Source organism: Microtus pennsylvanicus, chromosome 13 (assembly GCF_037038515.1).
Source record: "Microtus pennsylvanicus isolate mMicPen1 chromosome 13, mMicPen1.hap1, whole genome shotgun sequence".
NCBI classification, from domain to species: Eukaryota; Metazoa; Chordata; class Mammalia; order Rodentia; family Cricetidae; genus Microtus; species Microtus pennsylvanicus.
In genome coordinates, this window is record NC_134591.1 from 82,288,401 (window position 1) to 82,307,033 (window position 18,633).

At 53.8% G+C, this 18,633-nt stretch overlaps 1 protein-coding gene across 9 annotated transcripts in view; it reads right to left on the minus strand.

Moving 5' to 3' along the window:
• Prdm16 (PR/SET domain 16) overlaps window positions 1-18,486 on the minus strand; it is a 307,893-nt gene extending 289,407 nt beyond the window's left edge. For 6 of the 9 annotated variants that reach the window (XM_075944789.1, XM_075944788.1, XM_075944786.1 and 3 more), the window contains exon 1: window positions 18,291-18,485. In XM_075944789.1, coding sequence (XP_075800904.1) covers window positions 18,291-18,327 — 37 coding nt within the window. In that variant the 5' untranslated portion in view covers window positions 18,328-18,485. Of the gene's footprint in view, window positions 1-18,290 lie in introns of all 9 variants that reach the window. The other 3 variants (XM_075944793.1, XM_075944791.1, XM_075944790.1) reach the window with 1 other exon arrangement.
• Window positions 18,487-18,633: the final 147 nt, after the last annotated feature.

The following is an 18,633-nucleotide window of genomic DNA, read 5'->3' on the forward strand; positions in this document are numbered from 1 at the left end:
CACACTTTTGACTAAATGGAAAGAAACACCAGGAGGGTGGGGAGATTTGATACCCTGGATTTGGGGGAGCTGAAAGACAGGGAATTCTCAGAGGACAGATAAAGGGTCCTTTATATGTTTCAGTGGGGTTAGCTACCCTAGAACAAGCCACCAAGGACCTCCATGCCCAGAGGGGTGTTTCTGTTTAAATGGGGAAGCTGTCCTACAAAAAGGCCAACTGAACAACTTAAAATGATACGCATTTTATGTCCCACAGACGCTCTGACAGGGTTTCTCTGGCCTGAACAGGAACACAACAGACTGATGTGCCGAAGGGTGTCTACCTCTCCAGGCACACGGCCTCGCATCTTTTCACAGCCCCAGGAAAGAACGGTAATGCCCATGGCCAAGGGCTGGATAGGAGAACACCCGGACCTTCCAGAAGTCCACGCTTAGGTCTGACCATCAGCCAGGTACCAGCTTGTAGGTAGTTTCCATGCTACCAGAGTGCACACCTCTTCTCCATCCAAATTCTCTTAGCAAGTGAGTGGCTAGGGGCTGAGCAGGCAGTTTTTAGACGTACCCACATTTCCAAGTATTTCCAGAAGCTATGTGGAGTGGACTTGGGGTTCTGAACTAGAAAATGAATCTCATGAAAGTAGGGAAAAGTAGGAAGCAAAGGTGTGGGGAAGGGGGACAGGGGCAACCACCACCTCCCTTCTCTGCCTGGTGAATGCTACCTGCTCCCACAGGACTTAGAAGCCAACAGAAAGGTGGTCCAGGCTACAGCCCCACATTTCCCAGTCCTTTCTAGCCATGAGGAAGGACGGGAAGGAAAATTCCCTGGTACATTTCCCCTCCACACTCTGGGCTACCCCACCAGTGGGTCAAACACACAAAGAACACAGGGTTGAAAAGTCTGTTGGGGTTTTTTGTCTTTGTGGCTTGCTCAGAGTCAAGCCCTTTTTTCTCTGATTTAGCAAAGGGAAAGGGCAAGGTGGATGGGTTTTCTTACTGTTTCAGGACTGAGCCCAGTGACTCAGGCCCCTTGCTTCTGCCGGGATTCAGCCTCCTGAGCCCCACCTCTGCCTCCAGGAGGAGATTTCTCAATTCAAACTCCGGCACAGACTTGCTGTACCGAGAGACATGGCTGAGGTCAAGCAACACAGCCGAGAAAAAACATAAAATAGACAATCCTGTTAGAATCAGGGGCTCATAAATCCCCGCTGAGGGCTGGCTTTGGAAGGTGAGGGAGGCATTACCAAACCGAATTGGGACAACAGAAAGAATGTGCCGGGAACGCCAAGAAGCCAGGGAGAAGGAAAGCAGGTTTCCCAAGAATAAATTCACTTCTACTCCTCAAAATGGAGGCGTTACCCAGAGCCACAGCCACACATGTGACTCCCAAGGGAAAAACTGATTTGTCAATCACCAGAGACTTGTCCAAAGGCATCTCAAGGTCATTTTTTTAAAAAAGGTAAAAATAAATACACTAATGAATGGCCACCCCGTCAAGGAGTAGCTTCTGGGGGAAAAGTGACACCTGCCGCCGGGCATTTCATATGATGGTTAGGAACATTAAGCTTACAGTGTCTGAGGAACTGGTACTTGAGACTAAGGTCTCCCCGCAACCCTGCTCAGACAAAGGAATCAAAATCGTTCACCTCTGACCTACAAACTGCCTCTCAGAAACCCAAGAAATGTGAATTTCCTCATTTGAGGTTGAGTCACCTGTGGGACACTAGGAGGGATGGCTGACCTGACCCTAATATGGGAAACAGTTTAGCGTCAGGCCTGGCCCAACCAGGAGCAGCTAGACCGGGCTCCAAGAACTTGTCCTTCTGTGGCAAAGACCAGAGGAACTCATCCCGCCTTCTGCTGCCAATGCAGCCATGCTCTCGGCACCTGCTTGGGCCCACAGCTCTAGTTGGGGCTGACCGACACCCCCCCCCCAGAGTGCAAGACCAGCTGAGCTTCACGGTGAAGGACAGAAACGCACATCTACTTCAGAGTTAGTTTCTGCTTTCCCTGAAAGCACAGGGGTATTGGCATGCAGAGGACTTGGATTTTAGATTTTCTTTTTCCTCCTTAAAAAAAAAAAAAGTCATTGAAGATAAATGACGCTGTAGGAGAATTCCATCACTAATTGCTCCAGTCCTGGAACTACGGGAAGGTTCCTTTTGTGTGTGTGTGTGTGTGTGTGGAAATCTCCACGCCTGGCACATTTCCACAAAGCTTTTGCCTAATTAACAGCTATAATTCATAAAAATAAAGTAAACACTGATAGAGTGAGCTAAGAGTTATTCCCTAGTTTCAAATAACTGAGCCACTGTAGAAGAACCAGACGCTTAAAAAAAAATCTCTGCTCAAAGGGTTCCAAGTAGAGAACCAGGACCTTGGCCTTGGGTTTAGCAGGTACCTCCTCTGTATGCATCACAGCCCTGGAAGACCCCTGTTGTAGGAGCTGCGGTGGGCTGCGTTCCTGCCCAGGTTCGCACAGCTAGCTTTACCACTGCAGCTGCCACTGCTGAGCAAGCTCAACTCAGGAAATGCTCAGGTAACGAGGCAGGTGACGCGGGAGTTTGGGAGGCCCAGGAACTAAGCATGCCAGCAACTCCAGCTAGTCTAGAGTCTCCCACGTGGACTGAAAGTCCTTGATAGCCGTCCTGGGCTACTGTTCTGACTGGGTGTGTCGGGGTTCCTTCTTTCAACAAACAGAGATCAAGACAAGAGGAATCTTGGCCTTGAATAGCAACTGCAGGTGGAAACAGAGGAACCTGGGGTCTGAACAGGCAATAAGAGACGGAGCTGGATTAGGCCATGGCCTGGCTGGGACAGCAAAGGACCCTTACCTGGGCAAACATTTTGGGAGTATAAAAAGACTCAATAAGAATCAAATGCCCTGAAGAAATGCCAGGCTTCCACACACCTTTCTGTCCTGAAGAAGGGAAAAAACTCAGCAAGAGGGCCCCGTTCAGCCTCCATAGAGGCCACGTGCCCTTCACCGGGTCCTGGTTGCCAGTGTCCACTCATTCAGAGGCCCCAGAACTATGCTAAGACTGAGTGGCGGGCCGTACCTGGGCCAGATCTGTGGCCACTGCAGTCAGCCTGAGCTCTGGAAGAGAGACTCTGCCGGCATCTAGTCAACATGGCCATGTTCGTGAAGTACACAGCACCACCAGAAACCCTGTCACGCCTGAGGCAGCACTGGGCAGGCAAGGCTCCAGTAACCCTTGGGGGAAGGAATCTAACCAAAGAGCTGCCACCTGCCAACTCTGGGACCCTAAAAGTCAACCCAGACAATTTGAGAACATCTAATGAATCCTCCATCCTGGCCTCCAGGAGAGCAAGCTCTTGAGCAGGGAGCTGAACGGGACTGCCTTGAGGCATGCTCACAAGGCACGTCATTCTTTGGGAAGATGGAGATCCTGGGGCTTGTGACCTGGGGCGCATAGCCAGTCTGCCTGAGCCCAAGCCTATGCTACACACTGTCAGCTAGACTCTTAGATCAGATGCTCCACAGTCCGGGGGACATCTCGGGGTGGGGTAGGGTCACTCCACTGTGGTCTGTAGCTATTCTGTGAGCGTGAACGCCACACCTCTGTGGTATTCCCCGTCTGTGCTGGCAGTAAGATAAAGCTACCTTCTTGGCTTCAGGATGACTTCACTCCACAGAGACTTGGTCCCCACGACTGTAGCTTTACCAGGCCCCAAGCACCTCTCAGCTTCTGAGCAAGCTATGGGTGACCTCAGCAACACCTCTCTTCCTGAGGCTTCAGTACACAGGCATGTCCAGATAGAGTCTGGACAAAGGCATTCTAGAAGATTAGCTGGGTCCTGAGCTTCAGCCTAGGGGGGTTAGATACGACCTTAAGCTACCACTAACAAATATGGAAGGACAAAGAACAGGCAGGAAAATGGGGCCTGGAGACTCTGCAGGACCCTTAGGCTTCCCAACCCCCATGTAAGAGTAGGTCCACCCTGGCCACAGTGTCCACCAAGCCCAGCCTAAATGCTCCAAGAGATGCCTGGGCAGTTGTCAAGCGAAGTCCCCCGCTCCCTCTGGATGTCTTTCTATCAACATTGGGCTTTTGGGATTTTTTTTTCAGGTGACAAGAGCCCTGGGTAGAAGCAGATGTGGCTTCAAATCAAATTCTCAAGAGCAAGCACAGAATGGAGGGTACCTCCCAGGCTCAAATGTCCCCGGACAGTGGCCTCCGTTCTGGGGCTGCACCTCGGGTTTCAGAGACAGAGCAGTCACAGAAAGCAGCCCGTTTTATCGGCAACCTGCAAGGCTCCCCATTGCCATGGCCCCTCACCCTGGCATTCCGTGCCTCCCAGGGGGGCAGATAATCCCACAAAGGGCCTCGTGCCAGAGTCTGGACACTGGAAAGTGCTTTCTCCAGTCGGGAGCTTTTGGGTTTGCTGGAATCTTCTTACTGGGCCCCAGGGTTCAGATCGAATATCCCTTTGAAAGGGTCAGAGGCAACCCCCGTGCCCTGCTCTGGTCTGTCTGACACAAGATCTAGGGGGCTGTGATTGAGGAGGATACCCCCCTCGACAAACCAGAGCCCCCCAAGACCACAGTCCCAGTAATAAGAGGAGGCAGGAGGAGGGAAAGGCCTATATCATATCTCAACAGATACCAACACCTTCTCCCTTAGGAAGCTCACAATCAGCTTTCCCATATTGCACCCTCCTCTTGCTCTGTCCACAGTCCAGGGGGTGAGGAAACCCAGGAATAGCTGACTTCCCTGAACGAGGCTCCTGTACACCTGACAAAATGGTCTCCCTGTGTCTGGTTTACGCCATTACATCTCTATAAGCCTATGTCATTAATGCGCTTTGTGTGTGTGCTCGGTAGTGTATGCATGTGCTGGCATACATGCACAAGCATTCACACGTGCCCAAGTGCACACCCAACTGACTGCCAAGCCGATTCCTAAGTAAGGCTGAAGCATGAAGTCTCAGGAGTGAGACTATTGAGGGGGCAAAGGCAGCAAAACCGTGTTGCTCAGATAAACATCCCTCCCGAACTCTGGAAACCCTGATGACAAGAGCTCAGGCCTAGAGCCTTGGACCCTGCCCCTCTTTGTAGGGATGCTAAATGCCATCTCCCTTCCCTTGCAGTGGCACTATGTCCTGGTACAGAGTCCAGTTTTTTGGCTGTTTCCTTTTTCAGGTGACAAGAGCCCTGGTATACCTCAGCAAAAGGTTGGCATAGTACCTGTGGTCTTCTGTGGAAATATGAAGAGCCTTGTCTGGAATGTCTAGACAGTCCATCAGGTACTCATGCCAACTGTCCACAGCCTGGCCTTCCCAGGATCCCTTCCATCCCAGACCAGAACTAACATAGGCACAGGACATTGGATTTCTAACTACCAGCCATTGGACAGTGGGGCATCCTTCACGGGGTTGTGTCCAGGAGACTCGGTCAGTGAGTGTTGGTCACTTGAATTCTTCTCACTGAGTTATTTTGTACAAGTGTGTTTACATGGAAATGAAATCCAGGGAGGCTCCCCAGTTCTGCTCACACCACACACAGACACACACACACACACACACACACACCTTCCCTTAGTCAAAGAACATTTCGGAAAGCCAACGTAGCTGCTAACAATGACAACCTAGCCCCTAAGGACAAGGATTATTCAAGTGCTGTGGTCATTACCACAGCAGGGCCTGGCTGGGCTCTGTGCTACTCTTAAGGAGGCCTCTTCCATGTTTCCTCTGTAGTATTCAGATATGGGCCCCAGGCAGAGATAAACATCAGCCCCAGGAAAGAGGAAAGATGAGGGTGGGAACTTCGCTTCCAAAGAGCCCTGGGGCACCCTCAGTCACACACATCCTTGTTCCGCTCTGCCAGCACCGCCAGGCACTGAGGCCGAGGAGGTAAGTCTATGCCTTCATGTGCTGCCCATTTGGAGGAAACAGAAAGGAAAATGGGCTTTGGCTGTGTCTTGTCTGGAGGTCCAGCTCGAGGCCCCAGCGAAGGAGAAACTGGCATTGACTTGCTGCCTCTCGCTCAGCCAGGAAGGGGCCTGAGGTAGAATACCCAGATACTGACCTGCAGGGCTGAGAGCCCGGGGATATGGCTAATACCCCCCACCTCAGCACTTATTAAGATGAGAGATGAATTCTTGGGGCTCCATCTCCAGCAATTAAACCCAGCCTCACCCTGAGCTTCCCTAAAAGCCATAGTTGAGAGTCCGTCACCCTAAGTTCCAGGTAGGTGAGCAGTGTTCCTATCCTAAGGACATGTCGAAATTGAGAGGGTGAACCACTGTCCCTCTGACATAGTCAGGCTAGCCCTTTTCTACAGGGGCATCCATTAGATCCCAAATGTCACAGATAACAGAACATATGGCTTTGGGAGGTGCCAAGGCCCAAGGGCCAACCTGTTGCCTGGCCATTTAGTTCTTACTATTTTGACCAACATCAACCAGTTCAGAAAATAAAACCCAGGGGCTATGTGTAAGGCTTAAGATGGTTGACTCAACTCAGAGATGTCACCAAAATGGCAGATGGCCTGTAAATCAGGAGTGACATTCATAGGGGTCTTCCCCACCCCTAGCATGTTCTAGAGCTTGGCTTCTTTCCCAGGTCTTGCTGGCCCTGGAGCCCTCTGGTCAGACAGGAGACCGTAGTCCTTGGTGTTAAGTTTTCCTTTTATGTATTCAGTAGAGGACCAGAGGCCTTAAGAAAGGGACCAGCTAACCTGGCTGACTCAGTTTTGTATGGTCTGGCCCTCAAAATGTCCTTCCCTGTACCCAGGCCAGGCTATGACCACTCCCTGGTGACCAACACATGATCAGGGTATCGGAGAGCCGGTTGTTCTACCATGGCCACAGTAGCTTTGATGGGATTGTACCTGGCCACTTCTCCTTCCCACAGGTAGGAGACTACTACATACCCCTCCTCCCCACTCCTCACTCCCGCTAGGGGCAGCAGGGGTGAGACTACACATCTACCCAGGTCCTGGTAGGGGCAGACTAGGGGCTGCATCCTTCTTCCCTTCATATTGCCATACTCTGTCTTATGAGCCAGGGAGGGGAACTCAGGGAGGGCCCGGGCTCCTCACTTCCTTACCACCACCCCCCACCTATGGTCACCAGCTCCTATTCCCCTTTGAACGAGGGTAGTCTGTCAGGATGGAGGCAACCTAAAACCCTAGGCAACAAGAGAGCTGGGACAAGAGAGAAGAGGGGTTCCCTACGGAGGCTGCCGATGCCAGGAACCAGGTGCAGCTGGGGGTGGGGGAGTTTGCTTGAACTTGAGGTCATTGGCACCATCATTAGCAGATGAGATTCAATTCCAGGCTGCTGCTTTCAGGGGCTTTACCTCACCTTTGGGAAGGTAAGATTAACACCTTGGATGGAGGGAAAGTTAAAACTCAGGGCCTCTGCTTTGCAATTCTGATTCCCAGTGCTGAAACTGGAGAGTGTCTCCCGGGGCTATCTGCCCAGGCTTCTGAGCACTTTCCACGGTTTATAGAACTTTCGTCTTAAGGGCACTCAGCCAAATGTGCAGCCACCAAACTGCCCCTCCACGGCGTGCTCGCGAACACACGCTCCTTGGAAGGCCTCAGGCATTAGGGATCAATGCAGGCTTTCACTGAAGATGCCTGGCTCCCACAGGTTCCACGGAGATATTAGAAGTCTTTCACCTGTCACGCTGACTCCTTGTGGCTGCCTGCCTGGAAGGTGCCATCCAGGGTCCTACCTCTGCATGGAATCCAAACTAAATCAGCCCCGCTAGAGAGAGAGCAATGCCCATGCTGACACCAGTCTGTGTGCAGGCTGCAGGCGTGGGAGCGGACCCTCAGGATTTTCACAAAATGGACGGGGTGGCAGCCTTAATGAGATAACGAAGTTTGGGCAGTTTGAGGATGCCGCCCAGCATAGCGAAGCAGCCATGATGTCTTAAGTCAAATCACTTCCAGGGGGAAAAAAAACTGATCTGTCTCCGATAGCATTTCCTCCCGATAACATGATGAATAAGTAATTAGCCGCATCATGAAGTTGTTTCATTAAAAGAAGGAGTGTGGAGGTGGGCCGAGATAGAAAGGCCGATCCAAAAGACCAGAGCCAGCTGTAAATTCCCCCCTCCCCGGGCCTTGTGACACCATTTGTATTCTGTCAGTCACTAGCTTATGTTCAGTCTGAGCTGGGAACCGAATCCCCTATTCAAAGGGGTACTCACACGGCATGTTATTGCAATTTAATATTTTCACACAGAGACACGTCATTATCTCGCAACCTGACACCGGCAGCGTAATTCTGTAATTTTTCTCAACGTGAGCACCAGGGTCCTAAGACTGTCTAAACAACCCCATCTCCTCTTTGTTTCACCTCGGGGCCGCAGACATGCCGGAGAGAGCTCACTCGCAGACCACCGCGGCCTCGCTTCCTTTCCCACAACAATCAGCTGCCAAGCAGTTCTGGGGGCAGACCTGGCACCAGCTGCTGACAACTGTCCCCATACCTTGCAGACCTAAGGGCACAGGGTCCCCCAAAACTAAGTGGGCAGGAGAGCAAGTGATATCTCTGAGAAATAGAACGATGGCTTACATCTCATCCAGACAACAGATCTCCCCTGGCACACGGTGCACATGTGTGGGCAGACATACAGCACACATGCACACACCTGACGTGACTACGTGCTGTATGGAGACAGTCTCATCGCGTCTGCCAGACGAAGGAGCCACCTTAGGAGCTACCTTCTTTCCCAGCGCTGTTGACTCTGGCCAGCAGCGCACTCTGGTACTTCAGGAATGTGTCAGCTCTTCCAGGAATAAGAGCCTGGGAGAGAGACCTGGAAGAAAGACCAGAAATTTCCCAGGGAGCCACTGACTCAGATATGCAGGTAGCAAAGAGGATGGTGGCATACCCCCTCCACTGCATCCCCCGCCCCCTACAACAGCCAGGCCCTATCTCTGCTGGCTGCTTCCACCTGAAGCCACTCTATCCTATTCGAGTCAGTAGGCATTCTCTGGTGTCCGCAAGGGACCCAGGACCTGTAGGAAGCCTGCTGACTGCCTGCATGCTGACAACTCAGAAACCCCATGTGCTGACCCTGGAGCTGACCTGGCAGAGTGGCCAGTGTGCTAAAGGGCTGTCCTACAGCCCCTTCCTAAAGTGGCCTGGAACGCCATCAAGCCGGCATATGCCAAAGACGTCAATTCTGGGCCCAGAGGCTCTTCCTCCGTGTGGGGTTTCAATGGAGACTCCGGGGAAGGAGGAGGCAATGGGGGTGCCGGAGATTAATGTCCAGGCTTTCGGAGGCAGTTCTGTCGTTTTTCCTCTTTGCCCCGGGACTGCGTGGTCTCTCTGTGGTCACCACTCGGGCTCCTCCGGTGAGCGTAATTTTCAGTCTTTGTTTAAATGTTTTATGGACTGATGTGCCTGGGCCTCTCTGAGGAGGCTGTGGCCGCCCGTTGGGCAGATATAAATGTCTGAGCCTTTTCAATTCGTGCCCCTTTCCCTCGGAGACCTGGCTGCAAGGAGCAACTGGAATCTATTATGTAAATCTGTATTTTGGTGTAATATCGACTGTCAGCTTGTGAATATAGACACGGGATTAAAACTGCATCGCAGGAAAGAGTCCCAGTCGCTTTGGGGACCCATTCTTCACACTGACCCAGTCCTGCTCTCTGCCGAGATGCTGAGGCCCTGCCTGCCCAGGGGCTGAAGAAGCAGCGAGGCGCTCCAGCAAACCTCCTTCCCTTTCTCTCTCCATTCGGCTCTCCCAGGGTGAAGTAGAGGTGGGGCTCAGACATCCTCCACCAGCCCACGCTGGTCAGGGTCGATAAGACAGACAAGGTGAAGAAGCTTTTGGTCTGGCTCAGGCCTTCTGCCCACCTGCGCAGACTGGACATAAAGGCACAGACCCAGAGGCAGTACCTGGTGCAGAATACTCATAGCTAAAGGCAGTGTCCTCTCTGAGTGAGCTCCCGAGTCTCCATTCTGCGGGGAAGGTTCTCTAGCCCCTGGTGAACCAAGCTCAGAGCCCAGCGCACATAGATTCAGTGCTAGGCTTCTAAGAAAGGTAAGCAGGACTTCAGTGTGGTGGAGCTGCTGAAGCAAAGCAAAGAGTCCCACCCGGCAGGACCTGGCGAGGCCTCTGATAAGAACCGGCAGATGTGAACAGCTGTTTCAGCCCCAAAGGCAGATGTGTGCTGGAAAAGTTTGCCTGGTTGAGATGGAAAGGCAGTGGGGTTGGGGAGAGGGGTGAAGAGGCCCCCAACTTCTAATCCAGTGAGTCCCTCTGCACGCACAGGTCCACAACAGGCCCAGACACCTGTGCCTCTGGGCTGGAAAGAGAAAGAAATGGTGTACAATCTGTGTTATGTTTTACTTCAGGACACGGCTAAATGGTAGGGATCAAAACAGGACCCTGCTGGAGTAGAGTGAGGCCCACAGTGCTCATGACTTCGTGAGCAAGTCTGAGCGAACAGGGTTGGTCTGCACTCGGCCTGGCCTCAGTGCCTTCCAGGGGAGGAAGCTGAAGAACAATCAAGCCATTTCCAAACAGAAAATTGGGGGGGGGGGCGCTGTCATTCCGATTCCCTGTCAGACGTGAGTACGATTCTGATGGCCACAGCCTCCTATGCAGAAGAACCAGCCAAACAATATACTGGACCTTTCTGGATCCTTCGAGGCAGCCCTCCTGGGGTGGAGGCAAGGAGTTAAAACACTTGGGGCAGAGTCAGACACATCCAGATGCTGCCAGGCTTTACCCAAGTTAAAACTGACTTTTATTCTCTAAGGCATTCTCACCTCTTATCTGGCAAATCCCAGCTGCAAGGGAGCTCGGGGATCACAGAAGGGCAGACAGTTCACACAGCACGGGAAAGAAGGGAAGGGAGTCCCCAGCATGTTCCCCTAAGCCTGTGCAATGCAGAGGGAGGGGGAGAGTGGGAGGCCAGGCGAGGCCCCCATGAAGCCTCATGGGTAGCCTCCAGGGCTCTTGGGCCAGGCTGAGATATTGGCACTAAGCATCCGGCTTTGTTATTCTTTCTAAAGTAGGAAAGTAGACAAAGCCACTTATTTCTCAACTCGACAGTGGACCGGCTGGAAAGCAAATTGCAGGCCTATGGAGGTCACTTCAGTGGGGATTGCTCCCAGAGCCAGGGACCTGGGGAGGCCAACACCAGACATAGCCCAGACACTCTGTGCCTGCTCGACCAAGAGACCTAGAGATGGCTATGTCTCCCTGCCAAATGCTCTACCATCAGCCAATATTGAAATTCACATAGACTGTATTCTATATCTGAAGGGGAAAAATATGAAGTCTGCCTGATTCTGTCTAGGTAAATCAGGAGGCCAAGGAAAAGAAACGAAACATCATCAAGTAGACCCAAGGAGAATTACCTATGAAATCCTTGAGGCCTGGGAGACCTCACACCCCTGCTCCCCAATGTCCTCCTCAGTCACCTCCTGCTTTTTCTTCCTGACAATGTCTCACAGCAATGCCTATGAGAGAAAGGGACACAGGGGTCCCAGCTCTCCTGCCTCTGTCTGGGTAGGGACTGACTCCAGGCTCCATCTCTCTCTCTCTCTCTCTCTCTCTCTCTCTCTCTTTCTCTCTCTCTCTGTCTCACACACACACACACACACACACACACACACACACACACACACACACACATGCATCCTTTGAGCCCCTGCTATATACTGGCAAGAAAGCAGCCACTGAAGGGGCCTCTACCACTGTCTCAGACCACCTGGGAGCATAACTCAGAAGCTGAAAGAAGCAAGAACCCAAAGAGCCCTCCCTCCCTCACCACCCGCTGCTCACTCCCTTCAAGACCCTCTGGTTCTGCTTCACCTCACTCTGGTAGGAATAAAGCGTCAATGTCACTCACCAGCTCCTCTCACCAGACTAGTCCAGGACTCTCTCACAGGTGATGGAGATCTGACACACATACATGAAGACACACAGGCACACGTAATGCTCCACAGAGCACTGACCCAGAGCAAGCCCCATTTTCTGATGCATCGCCCCCTCACCCCAGTTTATTCGGCTGCACCCCCACATTGGGTGCAGAAAGCCAGTATTGAGGACTGCGCTTCCCTTGGTCTCTGTGTGAACAGAGCACCTCTGCTTGCTGAGCTCAGAAACCAGGGTATGGGCCGTTTCCCTCTTGTGCCTATAAAGGCCTGAGCACAGACATGTATCGACCTTCCTTCCCACCTGAGTCAAACTAACCGCCCCATGGAGCACCCTCTGGCCGCAGTGGGTTTCCCGCAACTATGTGTCCACAGCCCAAACTCTCGAGTGTGGGGCTCAGGCCAGAATGAGAAAGAGATCCTGTCTCCATCCGGTTTGTTTAAACACAGGCTTTACTACTTCAGTTTTGAGGGACGAGCCCTTGGGGTCGGGAATGTGTGAATGTGCACAGGAGAACACAGAACCATATTTAGAGGAGATGAAATATTCACTAGGACCAGCCATGTTTTAAAATGATTATAAATTATTTTAACAGTGCATTCGCAAAGGGTTATAAAAACAGCCATAATATATTTTTTTCTTAGATTCTAGAATTACCAGTATGACAGCTAATGCAATAATGATTTGTTTCAAATGCCAGTGTTTAAGCTGCATAAAGCTGATTTTAGACATTTTTTCCAGTAGGCCACATTGTACTTAATGAAATTAAACACACCAATCGCATTTGTCCCCAGGGGACGAGGAACTGAACACACCACTGGTTTATTTTTTTATTAAAATAAATTGCAGCCGGCAAGATGGACTAATTGCATACAGAATTGAAAAAGAAACATTCCATTGATATAATTAAGCCAATTTTCATGGACAGAAATAGTTATAGTGGATATAAAATAAGCAAAGCCTTCACCAGAATCTGCCTTCCCTCCCCCCCCCCCTTTTTTACACAAAATGTTAACTATTAAACAAATATGTATCTCAAGTGGCCGGCACTCCTATCTTCCACTTGCTCAGGGCATTTGTTCCTCTTCCTCACAAGAGGCAGAGGCGCCTCCAGGGAGAAGAAGATCTGAGAATAGGGAGTGGTCAGAACGGCCTTCAGGACCACTAGAGTGGAGGGCACTCTGAGCCCAGAATGGTCAAAGTGGCTTTGGCCATGAGGTCCCAACCTTGAGGAACAACAGCCAGTATAGGAGACCCTGCACTAGTCCTGCAGCTAAGGTCTCCTCAGTATGGGGTACCACATCTCCCTAACTACCTGAGGAAGACAGGTGGATTTTCCCCCTATAGACTGGGGGTGGGGTGAGCAGGCATTCCCACACCTCCATGAGGGTGTAGGTAAGACTATCCTTGGTCCAATACTGGCTAGCTGGAGTCTGCCCTTGGAGAGAATCCCCACAGCCAGGTTAGGACAAGCCATACAGTCATTCCCTGGGTGTGAGGGTAGGGGGAGTCCATGTCTGAGCAAACGGGATTTCAATCTGCAGGGAAGTGGGGAATGAATCTGATGCTTATATTCACAGGTTACAATGCATGGAATCAACTTTAAGAACAGACCACAGTAAGCATTGGTCTTGAAATGCTTTAACCCTGACATGTTAAAAAAAAAAAAACATAGTTTAAAAAAACCCACTATGGAATGAATTCTAGTCTGCAGTACCGCACTGAGAAACCCTGAAGGTCTTAAACGGGATGGGCAACAATCTTGATGGGCACGTAGCACCTATTCTGGGTCTCTTACCTCTGGAGGACGTGCCCCACTGCTCCAAACACCTACCCAGGAGGGCAGAAGGGCACTCAGAGGCACCCTAAGGGTCTGTTTCCTGGCCGGTGCCACACAGAATAGCAGCAGAGCAAGTCACAATGCAGGCTACCCGGGCCACCTTGTTTTCCCAGATCTCTCACCGCCCACCCCAGTTCAAACCTGGGGTGGGCGGGCACACCTGTACGAATTCTAGAGTGCAGGTTAGCCAAGGGAGAGTCAAGGGACCGCTACAGACAGAGATCTTGCCCTGGAGATTTTGGGGACAGGTGGAAGGGTCTGGAAATTCAGGCAGGAACACCCGGGAAGCCAGAAGGTGGCCCCCAAGTAGAAAGGCACTGTTGCCATGGTCTCTAGGTCAGAGGCGTTAAGTTGGTGCAGTTCAGATACCCACTGCTGACTCCACAGTCGGCTCTGGGCTCTGGGAGACACCTGAAGAAGAGTTTCCCCCAGCAGGTGCCGGGATCTGGCAATCAGAGTGGCTGCTGGAATGTCTGCACTCCCAACCCCAGGCTGTCTTTAGAGCAACGCTGAAGCCCAGAGACTCCCTTCACCTCAGGGAAGTTCTTCCCTGAGGGAAAGTGCTAACATCGCTAACATCGGTCCCCCAGAGCCTTCTCCATGAGCTTCAGGTTTCGACTCAAAACCTGATAAATCGTATTTAATGCTATTTTGAAATTTTTTAACGAAATTACTCAAAAGATTTTTTTAATCCCGGATAATTTTGTTGTAACTCTAATTATACATAACCTTAATTACCAGTACCAGCCCCCTCCCCCAAGGATCTCTAATTGCCTCCTAATTGAATAAAACAGAGGGCTAATCATGCCCCCACCGAAGCTCTGTAAGCAGTCACAGCTGAGGCAGCGCCTCAGGGGCGGGGGCTCACTGCCACCCTTACCTAGCCTCTGCACAGAGAACGAGAACTTAGTTCTCTGTCCCTAGCACTGCCCAGGTAGGGTTTGGGGGTGGTAGAAACTCAGGACTGGGAAGGGCTAGATCTAATCTGCACCTGTTCTCCCCAGACCTCCAGACTGCTGGAGAAGCAGGCAGTAGAAGTTAAAGACCCTGGGGCATACAGCCTGAGGGGAGACCTATACAGCACTTGCTTGACAAACTGGCTTTGGCAAGACCTATGCTACATACCAGGCCTCCGATGAACCCCTCTAAAAATCAGCCAGTGGTGGCAGAAGCAAGGCCTGTGGCACACAGCACAGAGCCTCAGGGTGCTGGCCCACAGCCCTGCACCCCAGCTGCCCCTCCACCAAGCAGGCTCCACCTTTCGCCTAAAGCGGGCAAGACAATCAATTCCCACCTACAGGTTCCTGCCACTGCGTCAGTCAGTCACGGAGAAACGACTATTCCCTGGGCTCTCATTTCCCTGGAGAGGGTAGAAGGGCAAGGACCAGACAGCCTAGCCCCCCCCCCCCCATCTGTCTCAAAAGGGAAGGGCACAGGCCTTGGGCTGGGCCTTGAATCCTTCAACCCAACCTGCTTCACATATTACACTGAATTACCAATTCAGCACCCAATGCACTCAAAGTCCCACACCTAGCAGGGTGGAACGTGTGTCGTCGTGTGTCTCTACATGTGGCTCTGGTGGGCTTCCCAGCTGTCGCTATGAGGTGCCAGTCATGTTCTGTGGTTACTGAAGGTCAGGAGGGCACCACCACCAACCAAGCCCCCTTCTGCCCACCTGGATCACAGCAGTCGCAAGAATAAGTTACTGCTAAGAATTTCGTTTTTAAATGTAGGGCCGGGACAACCTTACTGGCCAAAAAAACGGGCCCAAGTTGAGTAAGGGGACCCCTGCCCTGAACTGTCTTCACTCTTCCCAGGGTAGGGTGCCTCAGACACCTCTATCCTTAGAAAGCTCCACCTAAGTCTCTACTCTGGGCCCCTGCATTTCTTTCAAGTGGGTCACCTAAAAGGCCCAGCATGAGCAAGCCATGCAGACAAGAGGTCTGGAGAAGTAGCACCAAGAAATACAAACGAAATTACACCTCAAGATGCACACCCCGGGACAGGCTCCCCAAGCCCTGTGTCCTGAGGTCACCACCACCGGCCCAGCTATCAGTATAGGCTCAGTTACACCTCAAGGGCCCAAGCACAAGGATAGTGCAATACCCTGAATAACCATGACCTTGCTCCTGCCCCTACCCCCTGGCCCCGCTGGCCAGCCTAAGAAGCAGCTAGGCTGACTGCAGAGTGTCTGCTTGCCCCCCTTGCTTCAGGTAATGGAGTCAGGTGCCGGCCACACATCTGCTTAAAATATTGCCTAATGAAATTCTAAAGTCCTCAGTAGGCCCTGAGCTGTCTTCCATCCTGAGCTGCCTCAACCACTTTCTTACTGAGGGCTTGGGTGGTAGCAGTAATAAAGTCACAGAGCCAGAAACTGGGTGTCGCAGTGACACCCAAGCGGGAACTCGGTAAGCGTCTGGGGGCAGTTTCTAAGGACGCCCGGCAAACAAATTGAACAGTGCACTCCCCACCGGTTGTGTCCTCGGGTTCTCCGCCTCCAGGGAAGGCCTCACGACCGCAGGCCAGGAGCCTGTTCCGATCCTATGTAAGGTCTGGGCCAGGTAACCTTCCCCACCTGGAGGTGGAGCAGGCAGAGAGCTGAGGCCCAGCAAGGCGCCAACCCGCTGTGGACCTCTGGGAAGTTTCCGGGGCCGCGTAGGGTGCACTGAGCCGGTCTCTCGCTTGCAGCGAAGGCGGCGACAAAAGGACCTCAGTAGCTTTACTCTTCTGCTTCCAGCTCTGGGTCCTTCCTCTTCGAGAGCCTGACCACCTCTGCCTGCAGCCCGGGGTTGAGACTCCGAAAGGCTCACGCTGCACATCAGATTCTAACAGTACACAGCACACCCGCTCCGTACGTCGTGGATAGTCACGCAGTACGCACACAACTCATTCGTACCCGCTAGGAAACTACTGGCCCTGTTCGCACCAAGAGGGGTCAGAGGTCATGGGTGGCGCAGGAGGCCGAGGTCAAGGGCAACTGGCCGGCCAGGGAGCTCGGCGGGAAATGGGGCTCCTAACCGAGGGGCCACGAACCGCAGAGCTCAGGGAAGCTTGGCGGAGGTTGGAAGCTGCTTTTCCCTGTAGGGTGGGCACGCGGCCCAAGGCAGCCGGGGCCGCCGTGGGGCCAAGTTCGGCAGGGTCCCGATCTGAAAACGCCTGGCTTCGGAAAACCCTCGCAAATCCCACACCCGTTGGGCTCATGCTTTGAGAGTTCGGCTCTGGAAGCCGCGAGGCCGAGCCAGGCAGGATCCAGCCCTGGAGGGGCAGACCGAACGGCCTGGTGATCAGGCAGGGACCTCGAGTCAGCGTGCCGGGAGCCCCTTTCGCGGGCCCGCGGTAGAGGAGGGGGCGGCAGGAATGAGCGACTCGTATCCTCTGCGCACAGCGCTCACCGCTTCGCTGTAGCCGGGCCATGGCCCGGTCTGTTGAAGCCGCGCTTCCCCGGTCGCGGTGCAGCCGGTCCCCACCTGCTGGCTGCAAGGGTCGAAGCCCCCGGCCCGACTCGTAGCGGATGACGCCTGCACCGGGCTAGGAGGGCGCGCGGGCTGCTCCGAGACGCAGTGGCGGTGGTGCGGACGGAGAAGAGTTCGCGGGCTGCGGTGGGGACCGGCCCGCGGCTGACTGTGCTCAGAGCCCCAGGCTCGGCCCAAGGCGGAGCGAAAGAGAAAGTAAGACCCGGGCCCTGGCAGTCTCGCCGGGGCAGTTCGTCCCTTTGGGCCTCACGGGTGCCAGGAAGACCGTGTGCGGGAGGGTCGGAGCGAGGTCAAGTGAGGAAGGGCGGCGGGTCGCAAAGCGGCGGGTGGGACCCTGCTACCGGAGGCACCGGCACCGGGCAATCCGAGCGAACTGCTGGAGTCACAGAGGAGCGCCGGCCACCACGCGGGGCACCACTTGGGAATAAACTTCAGGACTACAGTTCCGAGCGCAGGAAAAAGTCTCCATGTTGCTTCCCCAGCGGCTGCGGCCGTCCTGCCTGCGCCAACCCTGCCTTTGCTCCCGGGGAGCCGGGTGGGCGCCGGCCCGCGCCCCCTCCTCCGCCCCCTCCCCGGCTCGGGGTCTCCCTCCTCTGAGCCCGGCTGGCGGACGCCAAAGGCGGTGCTCTAGCGCCCACTATTTCAAAAGCCCGGAATATGATTTGACCAGGACTGAGAGCCACTCGGAGAGAGAGAGGGAGAGAGCGAGCGAGAGGAAAAGTTACTCTCCCCTTTCGTCAACTTTTCGCTAACTTTCGCTTTTCTCTCCCCTCCACCCCTGGCCCTCCCCCTCCGCCCCCCTCCCCGGCCCCCACCGCGCGCCTCGGGTTCCCGGGCCCGAGCGCCTGACACTGTGGGGGGGAGGGGGTTCGGCGGGGAGGGGGCCGGCGCCTTTGGGGAGCGCGCGGCCCGGGCGCCCCGAGCCTCCGCGCCGAGCCCGGACGCCCCGGAGCACGGGAGGAGGAGCAGCCCCCGGGCCGCGCGGTCGACCGGGGGCCGGAGCCGCAGGCGCGCCGACCGCGCCCCGACGCGCACCCCTGGCCCGGGTACCCCGGTCCCGCGGCCCGGGCCCGGCGACGCGGCGCGGTCGAGCGCGGGAGACTTACTTTTGGCTAGCTTCCTCGCCCTCGCCTTGGATCGCATGGTGTCGGCTCGCGGAATCTCTCTCCTCCTCCTTGAGCCCAGAAGCAGCTACACACTATCTTCATCTCCCTAGCATTGTCAGTTTGGACACCTTCGCACATGCGCACAGAGCACTCAATCTGACACCCCTCGCCGGGGCCAAAAAAACTTTGCAATGTGTTCATCATCCTCTTCGTCGCGCCGCCGCCGCCGCCGCCTCGGCGCGGGATTGGGGGGCTCTCCGATGCCTTCTCGGTCTTCACCTCACTTCTCTCTCTCCCCCCTCCCCCCCCTTTTCAGTACAGCTCGGAACTGGCCCTTTAAGAA